The sequence below is a fragment of the Manacus candei genome, unplaced genomic scaffold (assembly GCF_025592945.1).
Source record: "Manacus candei isolate 608988 ecotype Guabito, Panama unplaced genomic scaffold, ASM2559294v1 h1tg000005l, whole genome shotgun sequence".
In the NCBI taxonomy this organism is placed as follows: domain Eukaryota; kingdom Metazoa; phylum Chordata; class Aves; order Passeriformes; family Pipridae; genus Manacus; species Manacus candei.
The window spans coordinates 24,545,970-24,573,064 of NW_026138053.1; the positions used below are offsets into that span (position 1 = coordinate 24,545,970).

The 27,095-nt window shown below is 48.5% G+C and overlaps 1 protein-coding gene across 9 annotated transcripts in view; it reads right to left on the bottom strand.

The window, feature by feature from the left end:
• Window positions 1-10,042: 10,042 nt before the first annotated feature.
• The window catches only part of RASAL2 (RAS protein activator like 2), a 184,068-nt gene continuing 167,015 nt past the window's right edge, over window positions 10,043-27,095 (bottom strand). For 5 of the 9 annotated variants that reach the window (XM_051805739.1, XM_051805693.1, XM_051805730.1 and 2 more), the window contains 10 exons: window positions 26,674-26,818; window positions 25,565-25,801; window positions 24,620-24,821; window positions 22,098-22,297; window positions 19,963-20,824; window positions 16,510-16,644; window positions 14,957-15,159; window positions 14,416-14,503; window positions 12,359-12,389; window positions 10,043-10,492 (listed from right to left, as the gene is read on the bottom strand). In XM_051805739.1, the coding sequence (XP_051661699.1) occupies window positions 10,362-10,492; window positions 12,359-12,389; window positions 14,416-14,503; window positions 14,957-15,159; window positions 16,510-16,644; window positions 19,963-20,824; window positions 22,098-22,297; window positions 24,620-24,821; window positions 25,565-25,801; window positions 26,674-26,818 (2,234 nt within the window). In that variant the 3' untranslated portion in view covers window positions 10,043-10,361. The remainder of the gene's footprint in view (window positions 10,493-12,358; window positions 12,390-14,415; window positions 14,504-14,956; window positions 15,160-16,509; window positions 16,645-19,962; window positions 20,825-22,097; window positions 22,298-24,619; window positions 24,822-25,564; window positions 25,802-26,673; window positions 26,819-27,095) is intronic. The other 4 variants (XM_051805703.1, XM_051805767.1, XM_051805711.1 and 1 more) reach the window with 3 other exon arrangements.

The following is a 27,095-nucleotide window of genomic DNA, read 5'->3' on the forward strand; positions in this document are numbered from 1 at the left end:
CACATCGAGCTCTTTGTTTACATCAGTGCATTACTGCACGTCTATTAATAATTAGCTCATTTCTCCCAATAAATATCACTTCTGTAAGAGAAACATTTCAGCCCAGTCTGTGGGTGGGAGGGAACAGATCAGCTGTTTAGCTGGTCAGCATCTGCTCTGTCCTGCTTTTTATGTTTCTTGTACTTCATTGGGACATAAATTAGAGGGCAGCCTGTGTGGGAAGTCTCTGTGGACTTTGTCACAGTGACAGATCTTGATGTGGTCTGAGAGAGGACTGGAGTTAGCAGGGATGGCCTAAGGCTTTCAGGACAGATGAACATTTTACTGAAAGCCATTCCAAGCGGATTGAATTGCAAATGTTACCCCTGAACCAGTTTGCTGATAAGGCCTGCAGCTCTCCCAGCACCTGCACAAGTGTATTTGTCCAAGATACTCCACATACTTGTTTTTCAGGCTGATAAGGGAGCAGTGGTTAAAGAAACACTTGTAGCAATGAGTGTGTTGGTGTCATGCATTCGTAGGATCCATTTATCAAACTCATTCCAGACTCACTCTAGTAGAGGCCTCTCCAATAGCTGTGACCCTTAGAAGCCAAAAAATGCACTGGGAATGTGAGAAATGAGGAAAAACTGGGCACCAGCGTGGCGTGTACTCACCCACCACTCACACAGGTATTGAAGAGACTAAAATGAAATTAAAAACTTGCAAGTTCCCTGCGGGGCCCTGACAACGAAAACACCAATCCCCACATGGAGGAACTACAGGTAGGTTGAAATAATAATGCCAAAACTCCTGACTCACCACATTTTCTCCTTTCCCCAGGGGAAGGCAGACAGGTTGTCACAAACTGGGCTGGGGCCAGTTGTAAGTTAAGCAGATTCCACGTTGCTGGACTCCTCGTTCTCTATCAGCTGATACAAGACCTTTGTGACAAGCTCACCAGGACAGGCTCTTTATAATGACACACCTTTCATCAGAGTCAACTGCAAATGCTCTACTGGAAGATATAAAAACTTCACTGTCAATATAAAATTTTCAAACTGTTTAATTGCGTCCTGCTTTGTGTCTGTGGGGTCAGCAGCCAAAGTACTGACCTGCTGGTGCCCTGAAGACTGAGGGACCATAAAACCCCTTTTACCTTATAAATGTATCTGGAGCAAAAGCTGCTTTTACTGTTTAGGGTCAGGAAGAGGCCAGGATAGTGTTCATTGACCCAGTCTGGAAGGGTGTGTATTGTTGGGGAGCATGGGCATGGTATATGCACCAGGTCTGTCCCAGTGAGAGAGAATAAATCTGCACCAGCACAGTCCTGCACATGGGCAAAGTGCAGAGAAAGGTGTGAATCCAGGAAAGCTGCACAGAGCCAAATCACCAGGGAAATACCTGCCCCAGTCTTAGTCTCCAGGACCAGCCAAATGCTTGGATCCTAAAGGCACTTAAATCCATCTGAAATCAGATGTCTGGGTATTCTTGACCCAAGGCCAAGCTCCTTCCCAAGGGGAAAAATCTGCCAAAGCAGCTCATTCCTGACCCACAGCATTGCAGCCATTCCTGCCCTGGGCTGAGGGCAGAGCAGCAGCTGTGCTCCCCACCAGAGTGGGTGACACAACACAAACCCCTGTGTCACACAGGTCTGGGGATGCTGCCACCCAACTTCCCTGAGGAATGGCTGCAGCCTGCACCCAGGGGCCAGCAGTGGCTCATGAGAATGAGGTGGGTTTAGTGGTTTTGAATGGCACTTGCAAAGCCACCATCAGCACTATTAACAGTAAATGGTGCTTTTTACCAACTATTTCTGTCTCGGGGATAACTGAGCCTCTGTCCCTGACCAGGAGAGTCCCCTCTGCATCCAGGTGGGAGCAGTAACCAGGAATATGATGCTAGCTCTCCAGAGGGCAGTCATCACAGCAAAAAACCCCATCTGGCCCCTCAGGAAAACTCCCCGCGCACTGTGAGCCCACCAGCACATAGGGAGATGAACAGAGCAGCCCTGAGTGGGGAGCTGTGAGCAGGACCGAGGACACGGCCTTCTTAGGCCTCCCCATCCTTCCCTTTGGGCACAAGCTCCTTCCAGGAGCACAGTTGTCAAGTCAGCAGTTGGGGCAGATGGACTTTCCATTTTAAGCTCCCTGTTTTTTTCCAAAGCCACAATCTGGAATCTGCCCACAGGCAGCGTATTTCTTCCGTGAAAAAAACCCTCCAACAAACCAACAAAAACCAAAATCCACGACAAAAAATATGTGACCGAGGGAGCAGCAATCTCTCTGCCCTTCAGTCAACCCCACAGGAGATGCTAAGTATTTTATCTGCTTTTTTAGCCTTAATGGTTGCTGTAGCAATGACTTGCTAAATGCTCCTCAGCAGAGCAGAGGTCCTGGCACGGCAGGGAGCTCCAGTTTCCCAGTGATAGAGAAAAATCTGAAAGGGGGTGCTCCACTTAATCCCAATTATGAATCTTGAACACAGATCCAAGTTCTTGAGCCATTCCTGATCCTAAAAACCATCCAACAATATAAAACGAAATTCTGTAGTGCCTTCTGGTACTGAGGAAAAGGGAAGTCAGCCCTCCCCTTTCACTGCCTTCCCACTGGGGAAGTCCTGAGTCCTGGAAAGAGTCCTTTGAAAGTGCTGAGGGAACTAATGCACACAGAGATGTTACTGGAGAGAGAGGCTTTGAACAGCAAAACACAGGCTATGGATCCACATCTGAGGTCCAGGGAAAAAGGGACACACAGTCTAGGTATCCAGAGGCCAAAACAAATTCTCTGACTGGTAAGGATTGAAATCCCCCCAGCAGCTTCTCAAGGCCCTCAGAAAGCCATTTTTCACTGGACATTCCTAGTCAGTGTCCCTGGTAAGGACAACTCCTCCCTGCGGAGATGCTGCTGGCTCTGCAGGAGGATGTTCTGCACAGCTGTGGAACGTGCAGGGTGTCACAGCCCAGGGCCAGGCCAGGGCAGGTCCTCTAAGGAGAGAAGGGGAAAACAGCAGAACAGCCCCTCTGACAGGAATAATCCATAAACTGAGTTTCAGGCGGGGTCACGTTGTCTGACTCACGTGAGGGGAGCGAAGGGAGTGAGGCAGGAGGGAAAGGGGTGAATGACTGCATCCTGCAGCTCAGCTGTGTAACTCCTTCTCCCTCACTGCACACAGGACTTGCTCCTTGCCAAGCAGAGCAGGAACTGCTCCCACTGTCTGCACCCTGCTGCCAACAGAAGCCTGGACAGCAGAGAAAGGGGGGCAGAAATGTCACTCATCCCTGTGCAGATCACCTTTCACTCTGTGTTAGATGCTGTCATCACTGTATCACCCTTCACTCCTGGGGTCAGCACTGGGTATTTGTCCCTCATGATCCCTCTCTCCCCAGTTGTAACACAACAGCCCTTTGGGTCACACTGTAGCATGAAAGCTGGAAAAACCTGGAGGGTGCTGGGAACATCCATCCCGAGTGCCCTGCCCCTGGCAGCCACCACGGACGGGGGTTGCAATATTTGGAATAATGTCCTCTCTTTCAGCCAAGGCTGCTCTGCTACTGAAAAGTGGGTTCAGGTCCCCAGAACTCGCCTTTCCAGTCGCATCAGCAGGATGGAGCCGAGTCAGGACAAGGTATTCCTACTGGCTGCAGGAAGGGCCGACAGGTAGCCAGGTTTCATGCCTACACCCAGGATATTTGATCTACCTCTCACAGCAAACAGCAGGAATTTAATACATCTTCTGGAGACATGAGGATATCTAATCCGTGGGACCAGGGGAGAGGTGAAGGGCAGCAATGTGAGATGGGTTCTAGCAAGACCAAGGGCTCTCTTCTCATGACACTCATATCTCAGTGCAAGCAAATTGCTATTCCATCTGCTAATGAATTTAAGCAGCAGCTGTTGCTTAAGTTGAAGCAGTAGCACAAATTCTTGCACCCCGGAAATCATTCAAGGTTTTACACTTGCATCCCTCGGGCAGGAGGACTCTTGGAGGGGAGCTTCCCCCAAGGAATTTCCCAAGCAAACTGCAAGAGTGACAAGGACAGGCTCCGGAGCCCTGTGCACACTGTCCAGAATGGCTGGAAATGGGAGAAGAGTTTGCATATTCACACTTTTACACAGTGGAGTAAAGTGGAATTCAACACCCTCTGCAGGACAGAACACCCAAGTTTGGGACAGAAAAGCCCAGACTTCCCCCAGTTTTAACTGTATTATCCCAATGCCATCCTCACTGGCATTTGTGCAGTGCTCCTGCTCTACCCTCACCTTCCCCCCTCTGCTTCACTCAGCACACCCTTCACCTGTTTCCCCCTTCCCATCCCTCTCCTGTTGATTCTGTCCCGCTCCCTTTCCCAAATCCAGACTGAGGTTGCTTTCCCTGCTAGGTCTGCATCCCATCCCGTCCCTCTTCTCACCTGCCTCGCTTTGCCTGCTCTCCCCCAGGCTGGTGGCTCTGCCGGGAAGGGGCAGGATGTGGGAATTTACAGCTCTCCCTCCTGCACAGCCACTGTCTGTGCCACCCTCCTGCCCAGGGCATTGGGCACAGATCTGCACCGCCCCGCAGGGACACAGCTCTGGGCATGGAGAACTTGCAGCCTGAGCAGGAGCAAGGTGGGACACAGCAGGGCTGGAGCAGAGCACACGGTGCAGGGCCAGGGTGGAGGCACCACACGTTTGCCGTGTGCATCCCGCAGGCTCCAAAGCTACGGAAAGAAGAACAATCGCGTGAGATGAAAATAAAGAGACTTTTCACAAAACACGCCCTTGAGTACAGATTTTACACTCAGTAAATTCACTGTGAAAGGGTTTCCCACTCATTATATACCGGATTTCATACACGTATCAAGAATAAATGCAAATTGCTTAGAATCCAGTGTTTTATGCGAACCTGTAAATAACATCCCTCTGCATGTCCGTGCCTCCAACTCTGCAGCTTTGGGCTGCTGGGCGAGAACCTGTAATATGGGAATGGACTGAACAGGAAAACTGGGCTGATCACATTCACTGGGCTGGCATGAGAGGAATAAACATGTTAATTAATACAAGGGAACTCTCTTTTCACCACTTACACAAAAAAAACACCCACGGCTAAAAGAAGCAGAGAGCAATTCTCCGTGTCTCCACAGCTTGTCGCTCTCTCACTCCACAATGCCAGATACTTCCCAGCTTCAGGAAGCACTGAGGTCACAGGCACAGGGAGGCAGAACTCAGGATGCTGCCCTAGGACCTGTGCTGGACAGCCCAGCACATCACACAACCCGCAGCAACAGGAGGCAGGAATTAATCCCGCTGCCCCACTTGGTCCCAGACCCCTTGGATTGCTCAGGCAGCTCCAAGTGGGAGTTGCTCCATCCCAGACGTTACATTACACTGTCAGAGTTCCTTCCCTTCCACCCTCTGCACTTAAACACAAGCACAAACTGAGTGCAGGAAGAGCAGAATTTTCAATCAGCGTAAGTTTACCGAGTCCAAACTGTTTAAAGTTAAAGTTTATTTGTATTCTTTGTAGGAATATCAATAAAAGTCCTCAAATGTATCTATATCTGTACATATTACAAGAACCTTCAAAAATTATTCACAGAACAAAAATAAATCTTCTTTAGAACAAACCCAGGCAATGAAATGCAGAAATGGATCTCAGAGACCAAACAGTCCAGTGCTACGAGCATAAAAATACGCCTTGAAAAACAAGTTTATTCCTTTTTAAGGTGTACTTTGTTGAAATAAAAAATAAATTATTTAGAGCTATCACTGTAAAACAGTTCTGTGTAGTAACACTCTTATTAAGGCCCTTGAGACAGAAAGTCTATTTTTACAGGTAGGATTCCTGGCAGGCATGGTCTGTAAGGACATGCTCACTCTCCTGGGAGTTAACTTACTGTGGAGAAGCAAACACCTAAAAACATTGGCCTAAATTTAACCCTTTTTCCTCTGGCAGACTCAGCTGGATACCTGTGTCTGACCAAGCCAATCACTGATGGAAATACATTTTGTGGTCCAACCTGGACAGGAATTGTTTTCCAGGAAACAACACAGACATTTGTGCAGAACACAAGCAGAATTCACACATACAGGGAAGTATTGCTGACACATCCCACGGGCATGGCTGGACAACTGATGGACTTCAAGTCAAAAGTTGGTGGGCTTAAGCAAGCATTAAAACATGAGATTAATATATCATGAGAAATAAAAACAAGCTAAGCCAACCCAAAGCAAATGCATGTACATAAAATAAACCCCATTTCTCGGAGAATTTATTAGATGGATAAAGAATTTGTTAGTGAATACACCTCATACTCTCTAACTAGAAAGTACACACATCCCTTTCCAGGCTCCTGTAGATCCCCTGCCTGAGTTATGCCACTGGAGAGGAACGTGGCAAAATGTGTAGCTGCATGAATCTGTGCTTTTATGCATAGCTGCCCATTTCTGACACAGCAGGGAAAAAACAGCTTGTAATTCCTGGATGTGAAATCTATTTCCCTTAAAAAAAAAGGTCTGAATTCCTAGAGTTGCAAAGCACAGGGATTTACAGGATGCTGCCCCTAGGCTGTGCTCCCTCTGTCCTCTTAGTGCCTATCCCATGTCACTCTGGCCATCTCTCACACACTCTTGCAGACACCACACAGTGTGCCAAGAGGCCACACACAAGAGGCTGCTCGGCTTCCCTGAGCACTCAGAAGCCTGGGTGGCTTTGAGGTTGGGGAAGAATCCTCCTGGAAAGGTACTAACATGGCCAGCACTGACCGAGACGCCAGGATGGGGCAACTTTCCTGTTCAGTCTGAGGAATACACGAGTATTCCTTCCTCCTACAGGCTATTCCATTTTTCCTACCCTCCTTCATCTGTTTCCTTGCACAGGATTAGACACAGCCCAGTGCCTTTGCTCAGAGTACAAACCCAAACCCAGCGTCTGTCACGCTCCCCATCGCACACATCACACTATTCCCTCCCTCGCTGCTGCAGAACCCACTGGCTACGAGACTAAACCCAAACGTGCTCAGGCCCAGGCAGGGCTCCTGCTCCCGAGCAGACACGTGGTTTAGTGCCACTTGAATTTTTATCAGTCTGGATGAAATAGGAACTGGCATTTTCACATATTGTCAGCTTGAGGCGGCTGAAAATTCCTCTGGAAAGCTGCTCGGTAACAAACCAGGAGAGACAGCTGCCAGGAGCAGAGAGTTTTGTGCTGCAGCTGATCAATTCTAGTCTTGCAACACTGAGTCTGCAACCCTCACCCCCTCTGGGGTCAGCAGGCAGCATCTCCTTGATGGCTGGACTTGGAGGAGAACACTTTGCACCTCGGGGGAGAAACTGGAATAGGAGAGAAACAACCAGCCCAGCAACGAGCTGTGAGGACCACACTGATGGGTCAGACTCTTTTAGAGTCGCTACTTTTTCCTACAAGCTTGAGAAACACACAGAAGGTACATTGTTAGAGTGATGCACGACTGAAACAGGTGATCAGACCTCACCAAAACAAATGGATCTTGGGGCAGGGATCATTTCCCCTCTAAAAATCCAGGCTGAAATGCTGCCCCTACTGCATTTCGCTGCAGAAACCAAAGTGGACACCTCAGACAGAGCCTTCAGCATCAAACCACACAACTCAGCCAGCCCCTCTGCCAGTACCAGGGCGCTGGGGAGCACAAGTGAAAGGCATTTCCCCATTTAATGCCAGACTCACACTCCCAGAACAACACATCTGCTTCTGCCTCATTCTATCAGTGCAGATCAGCTGTTTTCACGCCTCGGTCACAGCACACCCCACTATCTGCACTCTGCAACAAGTCAGCAACGCACATGCCCATCCCAAAAGGCTACTTCTGGGAACATGTTTCCCGTGCTGCAGCTGTGCAATTCCAGCACACAGCTGTGGGGAGATGCAGCTCCCACAGAAACACTCCACAAACAGGGGGTTGCAAAGGTTTTGTGTCAAAGAGCCACTCACACGACAGGTTAATACAGACTCGAGAGGCTTCTACGGCTGTGAGACATGAAGGAAGGAAGGAAGGAGGAACTTAAAGGCACAGTTTGAGGAAGAAAATATCAGAGGTCAGCAAGGACCTAGAGCTGGAAGACAGTTTGGAAAGTATGGAAAAGTAATCACTGCTGAACAAATGCAGAGCACAACCCCCGGTGTGTCTGTGCTGACCCCAAACAAGCCAGGGCCGCTCCTCGGCCTTCAGCACCAAGTCACAGCCCAGCAGCCAGAACAGCTTTGATCTCAAAGAACCCAGCACTGAACACCAACCCCAACTGGCTGCAGACTAGTGAGCTCTAGAAGGCCTTGCCAGGATTGATCCACACCCATCCTACAGAGCAGGACACAGGGTCTCTGCATGGATGCACAGTCACGGAACACGCTGGGGTGACAATGGTAACTCAAGTACACAAGCATCAGGCACAGAAGTTACACACTGCACCACCAGCTGCATTAACCACAGAGATTCATTCATTTCCAAAAAAAAAACCCCAGCAAACCTGACAACCAAATCTGGGTCTTAGTATTGTGCCAATAATTCATGTGCAAGAAACTGGTTTAGGAACTCCTGCATTTTTCATGACACATCCCACACCCAGGCACCTCTCGAGCTTTTGTCTCCAACTCGAGTAAACTTTTCCAATTTCCACAACATGTGTGAGTGGTTAATCACACTCCTTATCAGTACATTTCTGTAATTCAAAATTTCAATTGCTGCTCCAATAAGTTTATTTACTGTGAGTTTGGGGGCCAGAAATGCACAGCAAAAACTGGAAGTGAAGATTCACGTGCTATTACGTGACTCCAGAAACTGGGGCTTTAAAAAAAAAAAACCCCTCTCAGATTAACTATTGTGGCATTTGATGAAATCATGAGAATTGACAATACAAAGTCATTTCCTGCTCACCTGCTGCAGGTTGTGAATGTCACTGTTTCCCAGGAGAAGGTCACTTTGGAATGATATCCCATTCACACACAGCCTGTAAGCATGCTTCTATGAAATGCAACTGGAAGGAATTGGAGACAAAAGCTTAGTCAAAACTCCTCAAGGAAAACTGGTGTCTACAGAACTCAAAAAAAAAAAAAAAAAATCATTCCTTTAAAGTATCCAGAGAAGGAAAATTTCAGTGGAAACAGAAGATCACACCTTTAATTGGAACTAGACTGGCTAAGCAAGTGGCTGAAACACTGAAAATGAGCGAGAGTTAAAATACAGAAATCCTCTAGAAAAAGGGAATTTTGCATATGGAATCTCCTGTGCTGGGCACGGGCACCCTTGGATTAGCCCTTTCCGAGAGCATTAACCTGGTTGTTCCGGATGGAGTGCAGAGAGGGAATTCAGGGTGCTGCTGCACAGTGTGTACAGTGGGGACTGGCTAGAAATTGTTAAAAAAGTATTTACAGGTCTGTAAATTCTCCAAACAGAAAATATAAAACTGCATTAGTAAAAAAAGAAAAAGAAATAATCCTACCAGGAAATCCTGCAGATTCCCTCTGTCTGACGGGAAGCCTGACTGTGCAAATGCAAGGAAACCAGGTTGCTGCTCCCACTTTGTACCTTGTCAAAATCATCAGAAAGACTGTTTTTTTTCTGGAGTCCTATTGAAAGCAGGTACAGGACACAGCAAGAGTCAGTTTTCTTGCTAAAATGTTTGCTATCAAGTTTGCGTTCAGTTAAAGAGCAGCTGGGGAAGAGGGGAATGAACCCAGCCGATGAGTTTTCCTATGGAATCCATTCCATTCCACTCCTGTCCTCCTATCAGCCAGCTGCTGTCTCAGGTACTCCACTGCTCACCTCTCTCACCCACAACACACACACACACACACACACTCCCCTCTTCCTCCTCCCAGGACTGCAGTGCTTTCAACAAGAGAAAAACATAATAATAATAATAATAATAATAAAAAAAATAGCAATAATTAAAAAAATCTACAGTATTCACCTCCTTTTGGTATTTTACATTGGCATTTTCTGTACACGACCCAAGAGCTCCCTCTATTTACACAGTGATCCGGAAGGACTTGTTCTCGGGAGCCTGGTTCTCCTGGCCCTGAGTGGGGAATCAAAGCCCACCCTTCAGACTCGGTTTTCCAATTTTATTAAACTGAAAAAAAAATGTACAATACTTTATTAAATGTACAATACTATCTTAAAACGATTTTAAATACAATTTCTTTAAATACAATCTTAAAACGACTTTAGAATAATTTTAGAACAATTTTTTTTTCTTTTCTTCCCCAAACAGTACAGTTTTTAAACAATACAATTTCCAATGTACAGAACTATGTACAACAACGACAACGGGGAGTAGGGGTGGTGGTGTCTTGAGTCTGCTCGGTCTCGGAGCGGGTGGGCAGCACCGGGGGGGGGGGGGGCAGGTCAGAAGCTGCTGTTCTTGAATTCACCATTCTCCGTGATGGAAAGCTTGGGGGGGTTCCCATTCCGGACGTGCATGGTGTAGCGCTCCTTCACCTGCGTCAGGGCGCTCATCAGCCGCGTGTTGGCCGAGTCCAGGAACACGATCCGCTTCTCCTGCAACAGACACCCCACAGCGTCAGAGCTCCCCCACGCACCCGGGGGGTTCCAGGCGAGGGCAGTTGGGCCAACATTCCCCGGAGAGATGGGCTGCCTGCCTCTTTCTGTTTTCCGGGGGTGCCACGGGCTCCGCTCCGGCCCTCCTGGACTTCTGGCGCGACAGCGAGTCCCGGTTACATCGGTGAATTGATCCAGCCACGGGGGCTCCACCCAGCCAGCGGGATTTTGCCACAGGGGAGCCGGAGTGGGGGTGTGTGTGTGTTGGTGTTAATAACAACGACAGCCAATTTAAATATTGTTTTTAAAACTGCGTCAGAAAAACAGAAACAGGCAGCAGAAAACAAAAAGTGGTGGGGGGTTTCGTCTGGCAGAGAAAACAAGTGGTATCTACCGGCCGTAGTCTCTGTATTTTGGATGGAGTGTGCTCAAGAGTAAACTCATGGGATGCTTGAAACAAATAAATAACAATAAAAAAAAAAGCGGATAACGGCAGCCTGCGGTGACGGTGCAACAGCAACACAGAGAAGCAGCAGCCAAAAGCTAACGCTCAGGGGTTATTGGAGGTGAGGGGGACAGGGCAGAGTGGGTGGGGGGAGATGCCATCGACAGAACACAAAGAACAAACACGGAACACGCTGCTCCTAGACCCATTCCAGCTCAGGGGGCTCCCAGGCTCCACGAATCCGTGTGCCCAGTTAGATTCTCCTTGCACAGAAGGTGCCAGCCTCCACCTTCAGCAGACAGCTCCAGGATGGGGGCTAAATTTATATAACCCATCACCAGCCCCAGCCTGTTGACAGTGGGGTATCTGCAGTGGGATACAGCACCGGAGGGACAAGCCAGACAGTCGGTGGCACAATCAGAAATGACAATTTTCATCTTTCCTAAAAAAGTAATAACAGTGCAGCCACAGAAAGCAGCACTAGAGTCAGCAGAGAGGTAACTGTGCTCTCCATGCTACCAACTGATTGGCTTTTGTTCTTTGAGAAGGGAGAATGCCTAATTTACTGGACTGAAATAAGCTGTGTGCAGGAACTCTTCCCAGTCCAGCCCATTGAGAAACAAAATGGAGGGGGAAAAAACGATGCAGGGAAGGTACAAACATTAAGGAAGTTCAGACACAGTGCTCAGGAGACCCACGAGCTACCACGCTTGGGATTCAGATCTCAGCCCATCAGGGTGTGGTACAGCAATGTTTGCTTTTCTCAACGGGCTCCCCCACAGGGTTAAGTGCTCAGGGGCAAAAACAAGGCAGAATTTAAGTCCTGCTTCTGTTAGGGCCCTGAAGAGACCAAGCTCTGTGTAAATAAACAGAAGAGGAAGCACAAGGCACAGAGGCCTGCCCTGGCCCTCATCCTGATCCAGCTGATGGGAGCAGGGAGAACACAGAGCAGGGGAGCTACAAGCCTTTCCTCTCCTGTGCTGAAACGAACCCTGCAGAACACAACTGCCTCAGCAGGAATGTGGTCCTCAGCAAGGCAAAGCTCCTGCTCCTAAATTTCACCTGGAATACATAATTTAGAATGAAAATATCTCTGTCTGAAAATTTTTCCGAAACATTTCTGCAGAATTTTCCCCAAGGATTCAGAATAAAAGGCTGGTTTGTTTTCTGGCACCGCTGAGCTCTCACTGAGCTGGTCTGCAAAACAGCTGGAAATCTGCACTTGGGAAATCCATCTGAAGAGGATGAGTTTGGTGAGTAGAGGCATCTTCTCACTGAAAGGAAAATTAGATCTACCAGGCACATCTCTAACGTGCTCGGATCGGGCACAGGGAGCGGGAGGAGCTGGAATGGGTAGGAGGTCAGTGTGCTGGGCCAGGACTGGGTACTGCTCAGCTAGAGAACTGAGTGGGTTTACTTGCCTGTTGGAATTATCTCATCCCCATTTATGACCTGTAATTTAACACAGCGGAGATGTCACTCGCAATAGCAGCTGGGCCAGTACTCTTTTGCAGCTCCGCTGCTCCCAGGACAGAGTTTAGCCAGACCTATCCCCTACTTGGTCAGAGACCCAGAGCCTGGAACCACCCGAGGTGCTGCTCAGGGTCAGGAGAACAGCTCATGTCCTGTGCCAGTGCCACCAAGCACAAAATTCCGGGTCAGTGCTGCCCGTGGCAGCCTTTAACTCTTCAGCCAGGTGTGATGGGCTGGGTTACAACTCCACGAATGTCATGTAAAAATAACCCTTTCCTTTTCTAGCCACTGAAGGAACCACAGACTAAATAAAATCTTCCAAGCACAACTTCAAGGGATTGCTACAGAACCCAGCAAACACCTGGGCTCCTCCGGCGAGTCTGTTCCGAATCTTTCACCAGTTTCCTCCTCTGCTCAGGTACCCAAGAAAGGTCTGTGACAACTACACTTCCCCCATGGCCTGGCATGCCCATGACAGTGAAGCAGTTAAGGTTTGCTGGTGACCTTGCTTGTCCAAGAAAAAAAGAGTCAAATTAAAAGAGGAATCATTAATGCTGCTGGTTTGCTCCTGGTTTTTTTTTTCCACAATTTCCACCTCAGGTGATAAATGCCGTATCATTTTATGAAGTGTGATGGAGGATCACCCCCAGCCCTGAGGATCTGAAGGTCTCACAAGTCAGCAGTGGCCCCTCTGACAGCTGGTGACACTGGGATCAGAGTGGTCCACGCTCCACCTTGCTAGTCCATAACCAACACTGAGGCTGGGAGCCTCCTGGCACAGACAGGTAACAACAGGAAGGGCAGGTTTCTTGCTCAGTCACAATCTCTCAAGTCTTCCCCTCCAAAACTCACTTTTTATGTTTGCTCAGTGCCCCTTCTACCTTCTGGAGGCAGTCGAAAAATGTGTCACCCCCTTCGGAATCCAGGCTGCTGTCTGGATCAGCTGCCATTCCATGTGTGGAACAGTGAGATACCCTGACTGTTCCTACCTCCAAAAAAACTGTCCAGCACATTCACATCTTTCAAAAAAAAAAAAAATCTGCTATAAATATGTGTTACCAGGCTTTTAAAAACACAGCTTTTTGCTGCTTTATATTTTCCTCCAGTTCCACTCCATCTGAGTTCAAACATTTCTAATACCCCAGTGCCACCTTTAAACATGTTCAACAGCCTCAATAGAGGCTCCCCCTCCACCACTCTTTGTGTAGAGAAGCAACTTTCTGAAATAACTTGGGTTATTCCTGAAAAAATTATTAAGGAAAGTTTCCAGCTGGAACTCCTGAAAAGCCCAGAAGCAGGAAAGAGACCCTCCAAATGCAAATACCACAAATGTAACACGGCAGGCAGATACAAACCAGTCCCAGGTCCTGTTGTGGGATCAGCACAGACACAGAGGAAAAGCTGGAATGACCCCATAGGATACACCCACATGCACTGCCTGCTGGATCCCCTCCCCACAGCTGCCCTGGGGTGACCAGGGCAGGCACTGCAGGTCTGTGGAAAATGGGCATTTCCCCAGGACTACCAGGGATGGCCAACTGGGGTGAAATGCCACACATGACATTCCCAGAGCAATGCTCTGTTGCAGCATTCTCTTTCCTTGACCCCACTGTCCAAAGCCATGCTTGGAGCTGGCACAGCTGAGATGCATGCACATGGCAGCTGAACTATGCTGGGGTGAGGCACAGCTTTCCCAGAGGTCCCAGGCCCACACTTGGAACAACATCTCCACAATGCACTGCTGTTCCTTTACTCCCCTGGAATCTCACAAAGCAGCAAAGGTTTTGGAGAAGTGATCAGTCCTGGGATTTGTTGCCAGGCTGCCTCAAAGCCCAGGTCAGGCAGGTCTGTATGAATTAAACACCCCAATTCTCTCCCAGAAGGCAGTAAGTGACACCAGGGGCTGACTCGGCTTGGGAGATAGGGAACAGTGCTGGGGCAGGAGAGAGGGAGAATAAAGGGGTTCTACACACGAGTTCTTGGAGATCCCAAGCTCCTTACCTACCTGTGCATCAATGATTTTCTGCTTTGCATCAATGACAGCTTGCATCTCTGCGTGATCCTTTTTCAGCTCCTCTTCAACGGCCATGAGTCTGATGAGCAGAGAGGGACAAATTAGGACAGTTTAATACTATTCCCAAGTGTTTGAGGTACTCTGGCCTGTTGGTTTGACTTCTGTGCTTGTCCTGGCTCTGGCAAGGGAAGCAGGGAAGAATTCTGCTGCTCTCAGGAAAGATTATCTCTCCATCTGACACTCCCAATTGCTTAACCTTGTTATTCTCAGAATGGACACTGCCAAAAATGCAACTGCTCTGACAAACTGATCTCACGTACAGATTCCAAACAAAGGAACAAAGATCTGCAATAAGTACAACAGAGACCAGGGTTACACAATTCCTAAACGTTTTCCTTTGCTCTCCTGACAATCTCAGGCAAGCTTCCCCACCTGCATCCCCCTTTCTTCACCTCTAAGACGGGATGGAGAGAACACGTGGCACAGGGGAGCCGCTTGTCCTGCCCCACTCCCGAACTTCCCAAAGCCTCACCTGCTGATGATGCTTTTCATCTGGCTGTCCTTCTCCTCCTGCTGCCTGCGCAGTCTCTCCTCGCTGTCCTCCAGCCTAGACTTGTACTCCAGCAGCAGCTTCTGCATCTGCTGCTCCTGCACCAGGAGCCGCCGCTCGTACTCCTCCAGCCGGCGGCTGGACACCCGCAGGCGCTCCTTCAGCTTCGCTATCTCCTGCTCGTACTGCAGGGGGCAAGGAGGGTTACACTGTATTACTTTATAAATCAGATGCAAAGGAAAAGAAGAGATCAGGTCGTTGTAATGCTCTGCTGCTCTTAAGAGGATGCTGGGTTTTTTTGGAATGAGAAATAAGTTGATTGAAGTCAAGGAAGTGACAAGCAAACCTGGGGGCAACACAGAGAGGAGCAGGGAGGCTCCCACTGGGCATCAAGCTGCTCCCACGCTGTGGGGTGTCACTCTGCAGCACAATTCGAGCAGTCGGGGGGCTCTGACATGGCTCTGACTCGTAACATCTCCTGTTACTCCAGATCTGAGCAGTTCCCAGACAGATGCTGCTAATGGCCTGTCAACTGGCCTGGGGTGCCCAAACCTACAAACCAGACTCACGCAGGACACAAATAATTCACTCTTCAGGACCTAACCAGGGCATGAAACCTCAGGTGAAGTCAGAGCAAACCAGAGCCTGTCAGGTTACCTGGCTGAGGTTTTGGTCTTCCATTTCTTGTCTCTGTGGACAATCACTTCTGCAATAGTGCCATGAATCTCAACATATTCCTTTGTTTTGGGTTCATTCACCTTTCTTAACAATCTTATGTTCCGGCTTCTTTGTCCACTGAATGTTCTTCTCCTCACTCCCTGTCTTCTCAAAATACCAAAACTCTTATACAACTTCATGCCCACAGCAGCATGTGGATGTAACTGTACTTGGAAAAAAATGGAATCTACTTCTGAAAAAACATATGCTTTAAAAAAACCAGATCATAAAGATTTCCATGCAGCCCAGAAACGTTGCACTACCTGGGTGACAGGCATTTGCCTCAGGGGAAGCCCAAGACAATATTTGACTGCAACTGCTGATGAAGGCTGAGCTGCATTTACCGAGCCCTGTGCAGTCGCTGAGCACATCCTAAGCTCTCCTCTGTCAGGTTAACAACCCTGATTTTTTTTTTTTTTACAGAGTTAATGATCACTAAAATGTTTTGCAAGCAGAGAAGAATGGCAGAATGTTGTAGCTGTAGCGCATAAATAAAAAATAATAAAAACTAATGACTTGAGCAGGATGTAATACACTCGGGCAGCGTGACTCACGATGCACTAGGTGCCAGATGTGATGTACAAGCTCAGCTCTGTCAGTTTGCTCCCATTTGACATGCTGCAGCCTGTAATCTGTGCTATGGGATGCTGTACTGCAGGAATGTGTGGCAGCATGTACAGCAGGAGCTCTGCCAATACAACCCGAGTGCAAACCCGTGACGCTGCGACAGCAGGGCCTGAAAGCCCGTCCGAGCTCGGCTGTGGGTGCACAGGACTCGCTGGTACCCCTGAGCTGGCTGCACACAGAATAAAATCTACCTTCTCAGCGTGCTTGACATCTTCCAGGCTCTGTGCTGTGTCCTTCTTGGCCTCCTCATACTGCCCGTTGTTGAACACCCAGGCAGCCGTCCTTTCCACCGGTGACAACGTGGCAGAGTCCACAGGCGACTGCACCTGGGGCAGAGACAGCTGTAAGCATCCCTTGGAGAAACCACACACAAACCAGCTCCAAAATTCCCTTGATTTGGAGGAGAAAGATGCCCATGACTGTCAGTCTCAAAGGATCCCCAAAACCTCTCCTGCAGGGATACACCATCCTCCCTTGACTCCAGACGTGCAGCAACTACCTGAATCCCTCTAAAACCAATGCACTTGAGAAATTTTTCTTTCTCTCTAAGTTCTTGTTCCCCAATCTTGTTCTCGCCTTTGCCACACTGTCAGTAAGGTTTTCTCACCCTGCCATGTCTCCCACAGAGAAAGCAGAGTGACAAAGCTTTGCTCACAGGTAGGAGAGGTTGGTTTCCCTGGAGTGCTGAGGAGCTGAACTTGGGAGCAGCTTCCTCAGCCAGGCTGGGACAGACTAGAGAGGAGCATGGGACTGCACAGCTTGGATCTGGGACAGCACAGTAGGACTTTAACGTGGCAGGGGGGTGCGACAATGTCATAGCAGTGCTGACTGGGAGAACTGTCCAACCTCTTTGGAGGCTCTCTCTCCTCTTTAAGGGAATCCAAAAAGGGAGCCAAGAAAAAAAACAACAAGAAACTCTCCGCCTGGCTGGGGAAAACACGTCTTGCTACAAATTCCAAGCAATTTTCATGGACAAAGACGAGTTTATAAGCACAGGCATTAGCATAATTACCCCTGAAAGAGCAATACTGTCTCAAGTTCTTGAGAAATGCAAAAGATCAACTCCCCCCCCCCAACTCCAGCTTCTTTTTGTGCCCAGGCAGCTCTTCAGCTCCCTGCCTGGCCCCATGTTGAACCAAAGTGCAACATCTTCCCTGGCTGGGGCTTCTGAAGTCCCAGTTTCAGCCAGGAGCTCTCCATGGGGGAGGGACAGCTTCTTTAGGAGTCAGGGATCACGTCACCCTCCCGTTGTGTTTCTCCTCCCAGGAGGACAGGGCTGGCAGGTGCTGCATCTGCTGCCACAGCCCAGCTGTCCTGAGCATCCATGGAAGAAGCCTCAGTAAAGACGGGTGTAAAGGCAAAGGAGAGATGGAGGATTAGCAAAAATCCCTGTATTTAGCAGAGGTCTTTTACCCTAGAAGGAAGTCTTCACAGCAGAAAGGCTAATAGCCCCTTAGGTATAGTGTGGCAGCCTGGTAAAGCTCCTTAATTCAGATTTATTTTTATGGCATTTGCTGTCAGGCAGCCACAGCAAGGGAGACCATGAACTGTGTGTGTGGCTCTGCCACCAACAGGCTCTTCCCAGAGGTAAATACTTTGGCTCTGTGAGTATTTGGAGAAATCAGGAGCAGCGATGGATAAGCATTCACTGGAGCTATGGAGGACTGAGAAAGCAGAAATGTGACTACAAAGTAGTCCATGCCCAGCCATGTTCCAGACTGCTGAGCAACAGCAAACCTGGCCAAACAACCTTGCAAGTTTAGGACAGATTACTTCCAGCAGCCAAACTCTGAAAGCCAACAAAGAGTAAGTGGATGGCAAGCACTTCACATGCTAATGGGTTATGAGTTATATACTCTACTAAAGGGGAAAAAAGAACCAGCCTGCTAGGATCATGTATTAATTCCCTTCTTTGCCTCTCTTCCAAAGGAACACACTGACATTTCTGTTCCCACCTACCTCCTAAATGGAAATGGAAGGCAAAAAGTGACCTCTCCCAGAAAACAAAGGGCCCAGCTCTATATTCAGAAACAAATGGGACTTGTAGAGAACAGAGTCCAACAATTATAACGCCCACAAAACATGCCTAGAAAGAACATGCCCAGAAAGAACATGCCCAACTTCTCTCTTCTCTTTCTCTTTTTTAAGTAAGAACGGAATTCCACAACAAAATTTGCAATTAAAAGCATGCAATGGAATTTGCCTCAAAAAAAAAATGTTGGCCACTTGATTTGGCAACACTTTGAGACGTTGTTCATGGGTGGGGGGAAGGAAAGAACAAATTGATTTCTCTGAACAAAGCAGGAGCAAGTACTCTAATGAATCCAGTGGAAACAATTAGTATAGAAAACAGAGTGGGAAAATAAGTGGGTGCACATCCCTTTCAAATTTATCCTTGTTACTGGCCTAAAAATGCCCTACCACCACCACCACACAAGGCCTGATTGTATTCCATGAACACCTATCCATGCCTCTATGCCCAAATGTAAAACACAGGAGGGCACAAACATACCCACTTCAAATAATACACAATTGCTTTTTTGGGTGTTACTAACTTGGCCTATTAAAGCTTTGCTTTGTGATTCAGTGTTTCTGGTCTCGTACTTCAGTGAGCTTCAGGTATCAAAGTAGTTTTGAAGCCCTGATTGCTCCTGGGTTCCCAGGCATCATTCAGATTTTCTGCCTTTAATTGCAGCATTCAGGAGTTTGCCAAGAACGCTCCACTGACAGGGACAGCAGGAAAACCTTGGGCAGAGGTTGCTCTGCCAGCTTCACCTCACAGCCCAAAAGCCTTCCTCCTGCAAAACCTCTGACCTGCACATCGAGTTTTTTACCTTCACTGCAGTGCCGAGCGTTTAAACTTCTCTTTAAATTAACTCAGGAAAAGATTTTCCTACACAGCAAATCACAACAGGATTATCATTATTTCTTTCAAAAATGGTAAAGGAATGTTGGCTTTTTGACAGGAAACCTTTGATTTAGAGTTGCCTATGAACAACTGATAAAGCGCATTAGGAGCTGGTAGATATAAGCACTCATTTCCAGAAAATATCTGCATTATTCATAGTTTGGGATGATTACTGAAAAAACAGCACTTATTTGAGGACCAGCAAGAGATTGTTTCATCATGGTGAAATATGGATTTCTCCACACTTTAGACAGCCGTGCTTATTTGTTACTTTGGCAGCAGTTTATTCCGCGACGTTTTATCTTTGTTCATTTCCCTGTTTTGAGGCAGCTCTGCTTTTAAATTAGCACCACAGGGCAAACTCAGTCTCACGTGGCAATCTGAACTTCCATTCGGAACAAAGCTGCTCCTGTTTTGGTTTTTTTGTTTTGTTTTTTTTTTTCTTCATTTAATTCAGGGAATGTTTCCAGTTCTGTTTCTTTCAGCAGGCTTGCTGCTACCTTAGTAAATGGAAAGCAGTTCTTTTTGAATGTAGTACAAAAGCATCCCAGAGTAAGAGATAAGCTGGCTTGCCAAGCTTATGATGGTGACAAGCATGACTAGTCCTTACACTTACCACTGGCTTAAGTGCTGCTGCTCTCGATTCAGCTCACCTCCAAGGTCAGGAGGCTTTGCAGCTCAAGGAGCAGTGGGTTGAACCCCCAAGCAGAGAGGCCTGGAGACAGGCTTTCCTTACCTGCTGCGTCTGCTGCCGCTGGATCGCCCGCACCTTCGGGACGGGGCTTTCCCTGGAGGAGGAGGACTGGTGCCGGGAGCGGTTCCCGTTCTGGATGGGCTCGGTGCCCATGGCCCCCGACGCCCCGGACATGCTGCCCGTGCTGCGCAGGGAAGGGCTGTGTGTCAGGGTGTGCAGCGTTTTGGCCCTGGTGCCCAGCACGGTCTGGTCCATTTTGCGGATCTGGGCCTGGCTGCTGCTGTTCTGCCGGGGCAGCACCACCGGGACGTGCTTGTCCGTGCCCGTGGGGCGCCGGGCCGAGTCCTCGCTCTGCGAGCTGCGCTTGGCAGAGTCCTCCAGGCTGCTGTTGCTGCGCCCGCTGGGCTTGAAGTCCTCGCTGTTGCTGCGGCTCCGGGAGCTGGCAGTGCTCAGGTTCTCCGGGCTGGAGTCCACAGAGGCCTTGGCCATCGGCGGGCTCGGGTTGTTGAGCTGGTAAACCGGGTTCTGGAATGAGAGAGGCCGGAGGCTGCCCTGTTGGTTCCAAGCCGGGTGCAGAGGCCTCCGAACCTGGGGAGCGCTCTGGGGGGTGCTCTGAGTGTCCCACAGCTGTTTGATGTTGGTCACCTGGGTGACGGAGAGCTGGCTGCCGGCCAGGCGCAAAGGCACGTCGTGCATCATGGAACCAGAGTCACCGTGGGTCGTGTGAGGGTCCTGCAGGTCCATGAGGGAGATGCTACGTCCGTTGGGCAAGACACTTACCTTCTCATCCTTATCCGAGCATGTCATGCTCTGGGTGGATGCCTGCTGAACCAGCAGTAAGGTCTTGCCCCTAAAATGTCCATCTACATTTTCCTGGGTTGGAGACTTCAGTCTGTTTATGTCCCTGTGGAGTGGAAAGGAATTTGGTTAATTTTTGAGCAGCCAAGACCCCAAGAGATGTGTCCCAGAGAAGTCCTTCTACCTCATTTAACCTCCCCCCACTGAAAGCTTCAAGGAACTAGACTTCCTTTTATGAGCATTTTGTGTGCAAGTCAGAACACACTCTTCTTTAATTACAGCTTATCTTGGGAGAATTGTGTTTGATTCAAGAAGTGCTTCATCTTTATTTTTTTTTCAGAGGTGAAATCCAAACCATTCCCACCAAGTCCTCCCCCCTTAGCCCCTTCTGCCTCCAGCAGACATCAGATCCCATTTAACCCTTTGCCAGCATTATGTAACAAGTGGAAATGGCTTCAAGTTGTGCCAGGGAAGGTTTAAATTGGGTATTAGGTAAAATTTCTTCACCCAAAGGGTTGTCAAGCCCTGGCACAGGCTGCCCAGGGCGGTGGTGGAGTCACCACCCCCAGAGGGATTTAAAAGGCTTGTAGATGTGGCACTTGGAGACATTGTTTAGTGGTGTCCTTGGCTGTTCTGGGTTAGCAGTTGAACTTGATAATCTTAGAGGGCTTTTCCAACCCTAATGATTCTATGACTCCATGTATTATGGAGGTCTGAAAATTCAGCAGGAGTTGTGTCAAGGCTCCTGTATATCTGGATGTAAGCTCAGAGGGCAGAGAATTCCACATGACAAAACTGGCCCCTGTACCTGACAGCACAAAAATTACTCTGAGACCGCAGCAGCCGAGCTCTTTGGCAGTTCTGCCGTGTCACAGCTCCAGATTAACAGCTGTTACAGCAGAAGAAATGCTGCACTAAACACAGCAGGGACTAGTTTTGCTGTTCCACAAGAAATAAGTTCCACCTACAGCTCAGTTTTTCCATCAGCAGTAAATAAGCAGCCCGATGGCCAGAAGGAAACACAATGGCTGACTGTGCATCTGGACACCCAGGCTGGCAGTAAATCCTAAAATTGGTTTTAGCAGCTTAAGTCACTGACTCCCAGAGATGTGGTTGAGTCCTGGCTAAGTCCAAAGCTTCAGGTCCCCAGTGCCACCTTGTGCACATCTTACTGGGAGCGTGTATTCCCCCGAGAGAGGCCCAAGCTCCCCGTTCCACAGCGGGGCTGGGCAGCCAGTTCAGGTGATGAAGTGCTCGACTCTTAGAATCATAGAGCCACAGAATGGTTGAAAGGGGACCTTGAAGATCATCTTGTTCCAGCTCTTCACAGGTTTAACAGTGCCCCCCACACCTGCCCTCGAGCCCTGGCTGGGACATACCCATCGGTGGGGTCCTCGGTTATCTTCTGAAGTCCCGAGGAGAGACTTCCCGTGACGTTTGGACTGGAGCTGTGCTCAGTGAAGCGCTTCAGCTGCTGCTGCGTGGGTGTGGGGTTGGTCATTGATTTTGTGATATCCGCAAGAATACGAGGAAGGGGTCCCAGTTTTGCCACGGTTGCCTGTAGGAAGGAATTTTCACCCTAATTGGATACAAGCACCGCGACATCCGCCGGGTTTGTGATTTTTGGTACCGGTGCACAGAGGCGGAGGGATGGAGGTGGAAGGAAGGAGGGTGGGTGGTTGTGTGCGGGTGTGCCAGGATCGGAATGCAGTGTGTTATGGAGCAGCGCAACGACGGCGACCAGATGGATGGAGGAGACGAAACGGGGTGCAGCAGACATTGAGGAAAGAAAAGGAAATAGAAAAGAAATTAGGATTGACCCCCCAAAAATAAAAATCATGCTCAATAAAACAAAACTATTGCCATTCCAGTGCAAAACTATCATGCAAAGCACGCTAAGTCCAGGGTGGGTGAGGTCAAAGTGAAAACTATGGCATCTGCTCATTGAAGGGCATTCAAAGGCTACAGATCCAGCCAGTGTGGGGAACTTTCCAGGCAGAGGGTGTCGTGTGGTAAAGGAAATGCATGCCAACAGACAAGGGGATGCAGCATTCCAGGGGATCATGAGAGGATCACAGGGGTTGAGGGTGATGGGGAAAGGGGAGGTTTTCATCTCATAAGCCTTTCACTTTTGGCATCCTGCACTGACGCCTTCTCCTGGCGCACCGTTATCAACAACGAAGCCATTCTTCCCTACCTACACGTGAAAAATAACTGCACGAGAGCACCAAAGATCCTCATCCCAATATCATCCCACCAGCATGGGATTAAATGTGTGGCTGCAGTTACAGTTTAGCTCAGTGCTGGCCAGGCCTGGGGTGAGAGCAGCGGGCCTTCAGCAAGGAAGGCTGCTCCTCCACGCTGTGGCTTTCTCACCCCTTTGGGCCACTGCTGGGATATCAGCTACAGGGCATCTCCAGGCTCTTGGGACTGCAGGAAGAAGGTGAAGGTGCTGCAGGTTTATACAAGAAGTAAAACTCTGCTACAAAACCAATGTCCTTCTCAAAGATACCCTTATTTTCCTGTAAGCAGGTATTCAGTTGGGCTCCACAGAGAGGTCTCTTTACAGGCACTTCTGTGGCTATTAATATTGCTGAGGTGACTTCTCTCATTGTTTCCCAGTCACTCCCTACAGTAAAGCTGTATTGCATGTAACTTTACCCCTCAGTTCTCTTTTTTGCAAACCCCTATACCAGCTCCCAAGGGCCTGCTAGGATAGATCCATATGTCTGACCTATGGAAAGGGCTATGCAGATCCATACATTTGGAATGTACACTGTGTGCACGTACGAGGGAAATGGAAAAACAAGATCACAACTTGTTATCAAACAAGAGATTAATACATAGTCTTTTTGAGTCAAGGACATTTCAATTTACTCTGATACAACAAGCTCAGTTTTTCGTTTTCTCTTTTAAATAATGTACTGTGAGAAAATAGATACCCAACAAATAACTATTTTGGCAAACCTTAATGCAGTAAAAATATTGAGTGCATTGCCATTCACCTCTCCTCTCCAGTTTCAAAAGAAAGAATAAGATAAATGGAATACGGACAAAATAATGCATCTCTAAAAGTTGAAATATGTAACAGTTCCAAGCACTTGGAAAAAAAAAAAAAGGACCCACAGCTCAGCTTTTCTGGGCCTTATCAACTACCTTTGCTATCAAGGTTTTAACGATTTTGGATCCTGCAAAGCCACATAGCTAAGGAAAAGCAAAGTCCTGCCTTTCCTCCTTCTGCAGCTAAATGGAAGCAGTGTTTATTGTTGGTGGTGAATGTTGGGATCAGAACAGAACCTGGACACTGCACCCGGACCTCAGCAAAACCCACAGCAGAAAGCATCTTGTTTTGTTACAGGATGACACCCAGGAGTGCATCCAGGTTTTCACATGGCATCCTCTTGTATGCCAAAATCAAAGACTACGGAAATGAGACCATCTCAGCAGGCTTTGGATCAGGTCCTTGATGAGAACAGTTCTGCAGGGCCAACACATTCCTCCATCAGAGCTGGGGGAGGGCCTAGAGCCCAGCAGAGCATCTCCCTCGGCACCAAAAGGGCACTGCAGCGTTGCCATTGTCTCTGTCCAAACACCTCCCTTTCTCTTCCAGCTCGCTTATGAGAAAGGACTGGCTGCTCAGGGAATTCCAGGTGTACTTTTAAGCGCTGCCTTCACCACCTGACCTTCCTAAAGGCTCCACAAAGTGTTTGCAGTGCTGCCGAAGCCCAACCACTTCACACGCCCCGCTCCAGGCCATGATCCCAAACCGCGGAAGGAACGGTTGTGAAACACCCCCACCAAACACTCCCCTGCAAAGCTGCTCCCTTGATATTTCCTGGTGTTTACTGTTGCTACGATACCATCCCTAGATCCACCCTCCCAGGCCTCCAAAGGGCTTTACCTTATCAAGCTGGGACACAACCTCCCAGAGGAGGGAATGCAGCACCGAGAGCTCTCTGCCCAGGTCGATGTAGCCGTCGTATCCAGGCATGTTGGAGATGGTATCCGGGTTAGAGAGCTCCCTCAGGAAACGCTGCATTCCTCCCCACTCGTGCTCCAAAAATTCATTCATGAAGGCCATGTACTCTTCTTTGATGCCAAACCTGCAGGGAAGGGAGGCCAGGGAGGAAACCCAGTCAATAACCTCCACACAAAATACGGAGTGCAAGTGCTTGCAGACAGTTTACTTAAACACTTCACTTTAGACCTGCCTTTCTGAAGATTTGGAGTCTTTAAAAAAAAAATAAAAAATAAAAAGAGATTTCAAAACCTGGAGATTTTGACTCCAAAATCTGGAGATGTTGAAAATCTGAAAATTTCAAAACCTTGGAGGAAAAAACCCACATGGACAACTTCTGTTTTCTTGGACTTATTTAAATACTACTGATGCACTGTTCATATTACAATCAAGGGCTCAACACATCTCTTCCCTTTCTCCCACAAGACAGTCTTTCTCTCCTTCCCTTTTCTGCACCTGCTCCCCTGTAAGAGATGTGCCATGTCCTTTGTATCGTTCAGCTGGGAACTGTGGAGGAAAATCATGATCCTGGGTGGGAACAGGCTTTTTTCCTTTTGAAACAGCATAAACACTGACATGCTAATGCATGACTCTTGTTGGTTTTATATCGTGTCCCCTCCATAGAACTCAACACAGCTCCAATCTGCATGTGAAAAGGAGAATTTATCTGAGGTGGCTCAAGGGGAACAGTGTTCACACCTAAGTGAGGAGTTTCCTTCTTTTCTAAACTGGCTTTGGTTTACCAGACAATCAGCTGGCTGTGAGCACGACTAGGAACGAGGGCTCTGCTTGCACCCCACGGATTTCAGGTTCATTGCCAGCACCTACTTGGCAAAATTGGCGAGGTTCTGGATGACTTTAGCGATGAGGGTGAGCGTGCGGGAGGTCTGGTCGTCAGGGTACTCCTGCATGAGGTTGAAGAGGCTGGGGGACATGATGGCAGGGCACAGGAAGCGGAGGAAGAGAGAGGCACTGATCAGGCGTTCACTGATGTCCTGCTTGCCCCTGTTCAGGCACTGCTGCTTCCAGGATGCAAAGACCTCCTTCAGCTCACGAGGGAACACGCTGGAAGACAAGAAACCAGGAAATAAAATCAGGCTGGCAATGAGATGCAAGAAGTTGAACTGGTGATCAGTCACCTGCAATAATTATCTGTGAGAAAACATCATCAGCTCTTTTTTCCACCTCCCCTTTTTCTCTCTCTAGGCTAGGTAATGTCATTAGGCATCTATTCATAGATCCCCATTTAATCTGGTGATACTTAAGTAGTCTTTAAAGCATCCCTTGTTCATATGAGTTAAGTGAAGCCAGACATGCTGATTTGCAAGCTAAGAACTACTCAGCCATTGCTACCCTGGAGCAGACAGAGTGGTGGAGTATTGAAAACAACTGAACTCATCTCCATAACTGACAGTTTTACCTCGCTTGTTAAGCTCTCAATACTGTGCATGTGCTTCATTCTGAAGCAGAAAGGCCCCTCTTCTTTCACTGCTCCTCAGAAACAGAGACTAAAAGAAATCTCTCTGCTGACGCTTCCTCCCCGTGAGTTCCTGTTCAATTCCACACACCTGAAGCGTCTAAAAGCTTTCTGTACACATCAAAACTTGCAGCTTTTTATGCCAAGTTCAAGCTGGGCTGCTTTCTTCTCATTTTATTCCCTCCTTATCCAGTTACACTCAGTACGTGTTCCCTTGGCAGCGGATTTGGGCAGAAGCTCCTGTGGGTATGGTGTGTGGGCTGGGACCTTTCAACCTGGGCACAAATTCCACCTGCAGTGTGGTGGCACACGTAGGAAGGTGGAGGGGAGGAAAAGAAGGGAGGCTGGGAAGATGGATGGGTCTGTGCTCTTTCCCTGAACCACTGCTGTTCTCTCACTGTCAGGGGAGGAAGAGGCACCCTCTGAGCAAACAGGGAGAAGGGGAGGGAAGATGCCTTACCAGTAGGAATTGATAATCTTGCAGAAGACCAGCTCACAGCACATCTTCAGGTTGCACTGATGATCTGCTAATTCACTCTGAGAACACCTGCTGGGATCCGCTTCACAGTTTTCATCTGACTCATACACAGCCTTGATAAACTCCCCTGGAAAAAGGGAAGAGGATGAGAAACAGGGGTAGATACAGGAAAAGCCTACTTGACACACCTTTAAATCCTGATTATGTCTTCCCCTGGCAACTGCCTGTCCTGCTGCCAGTGTCTGCAGTACAGCCTCCAGACACCAGATGTTGGGGACATGACTCCTCCCAGCCTTGTCCGAGCAGGGCACGGCCAGTGCTCTGATGCTTCAGCCTCCTGTGCCCTCACTGTCCCCAAGCACAGGTGCAAAAACAGGATGGCTTTGCTTAGCAACCCTGCAGAC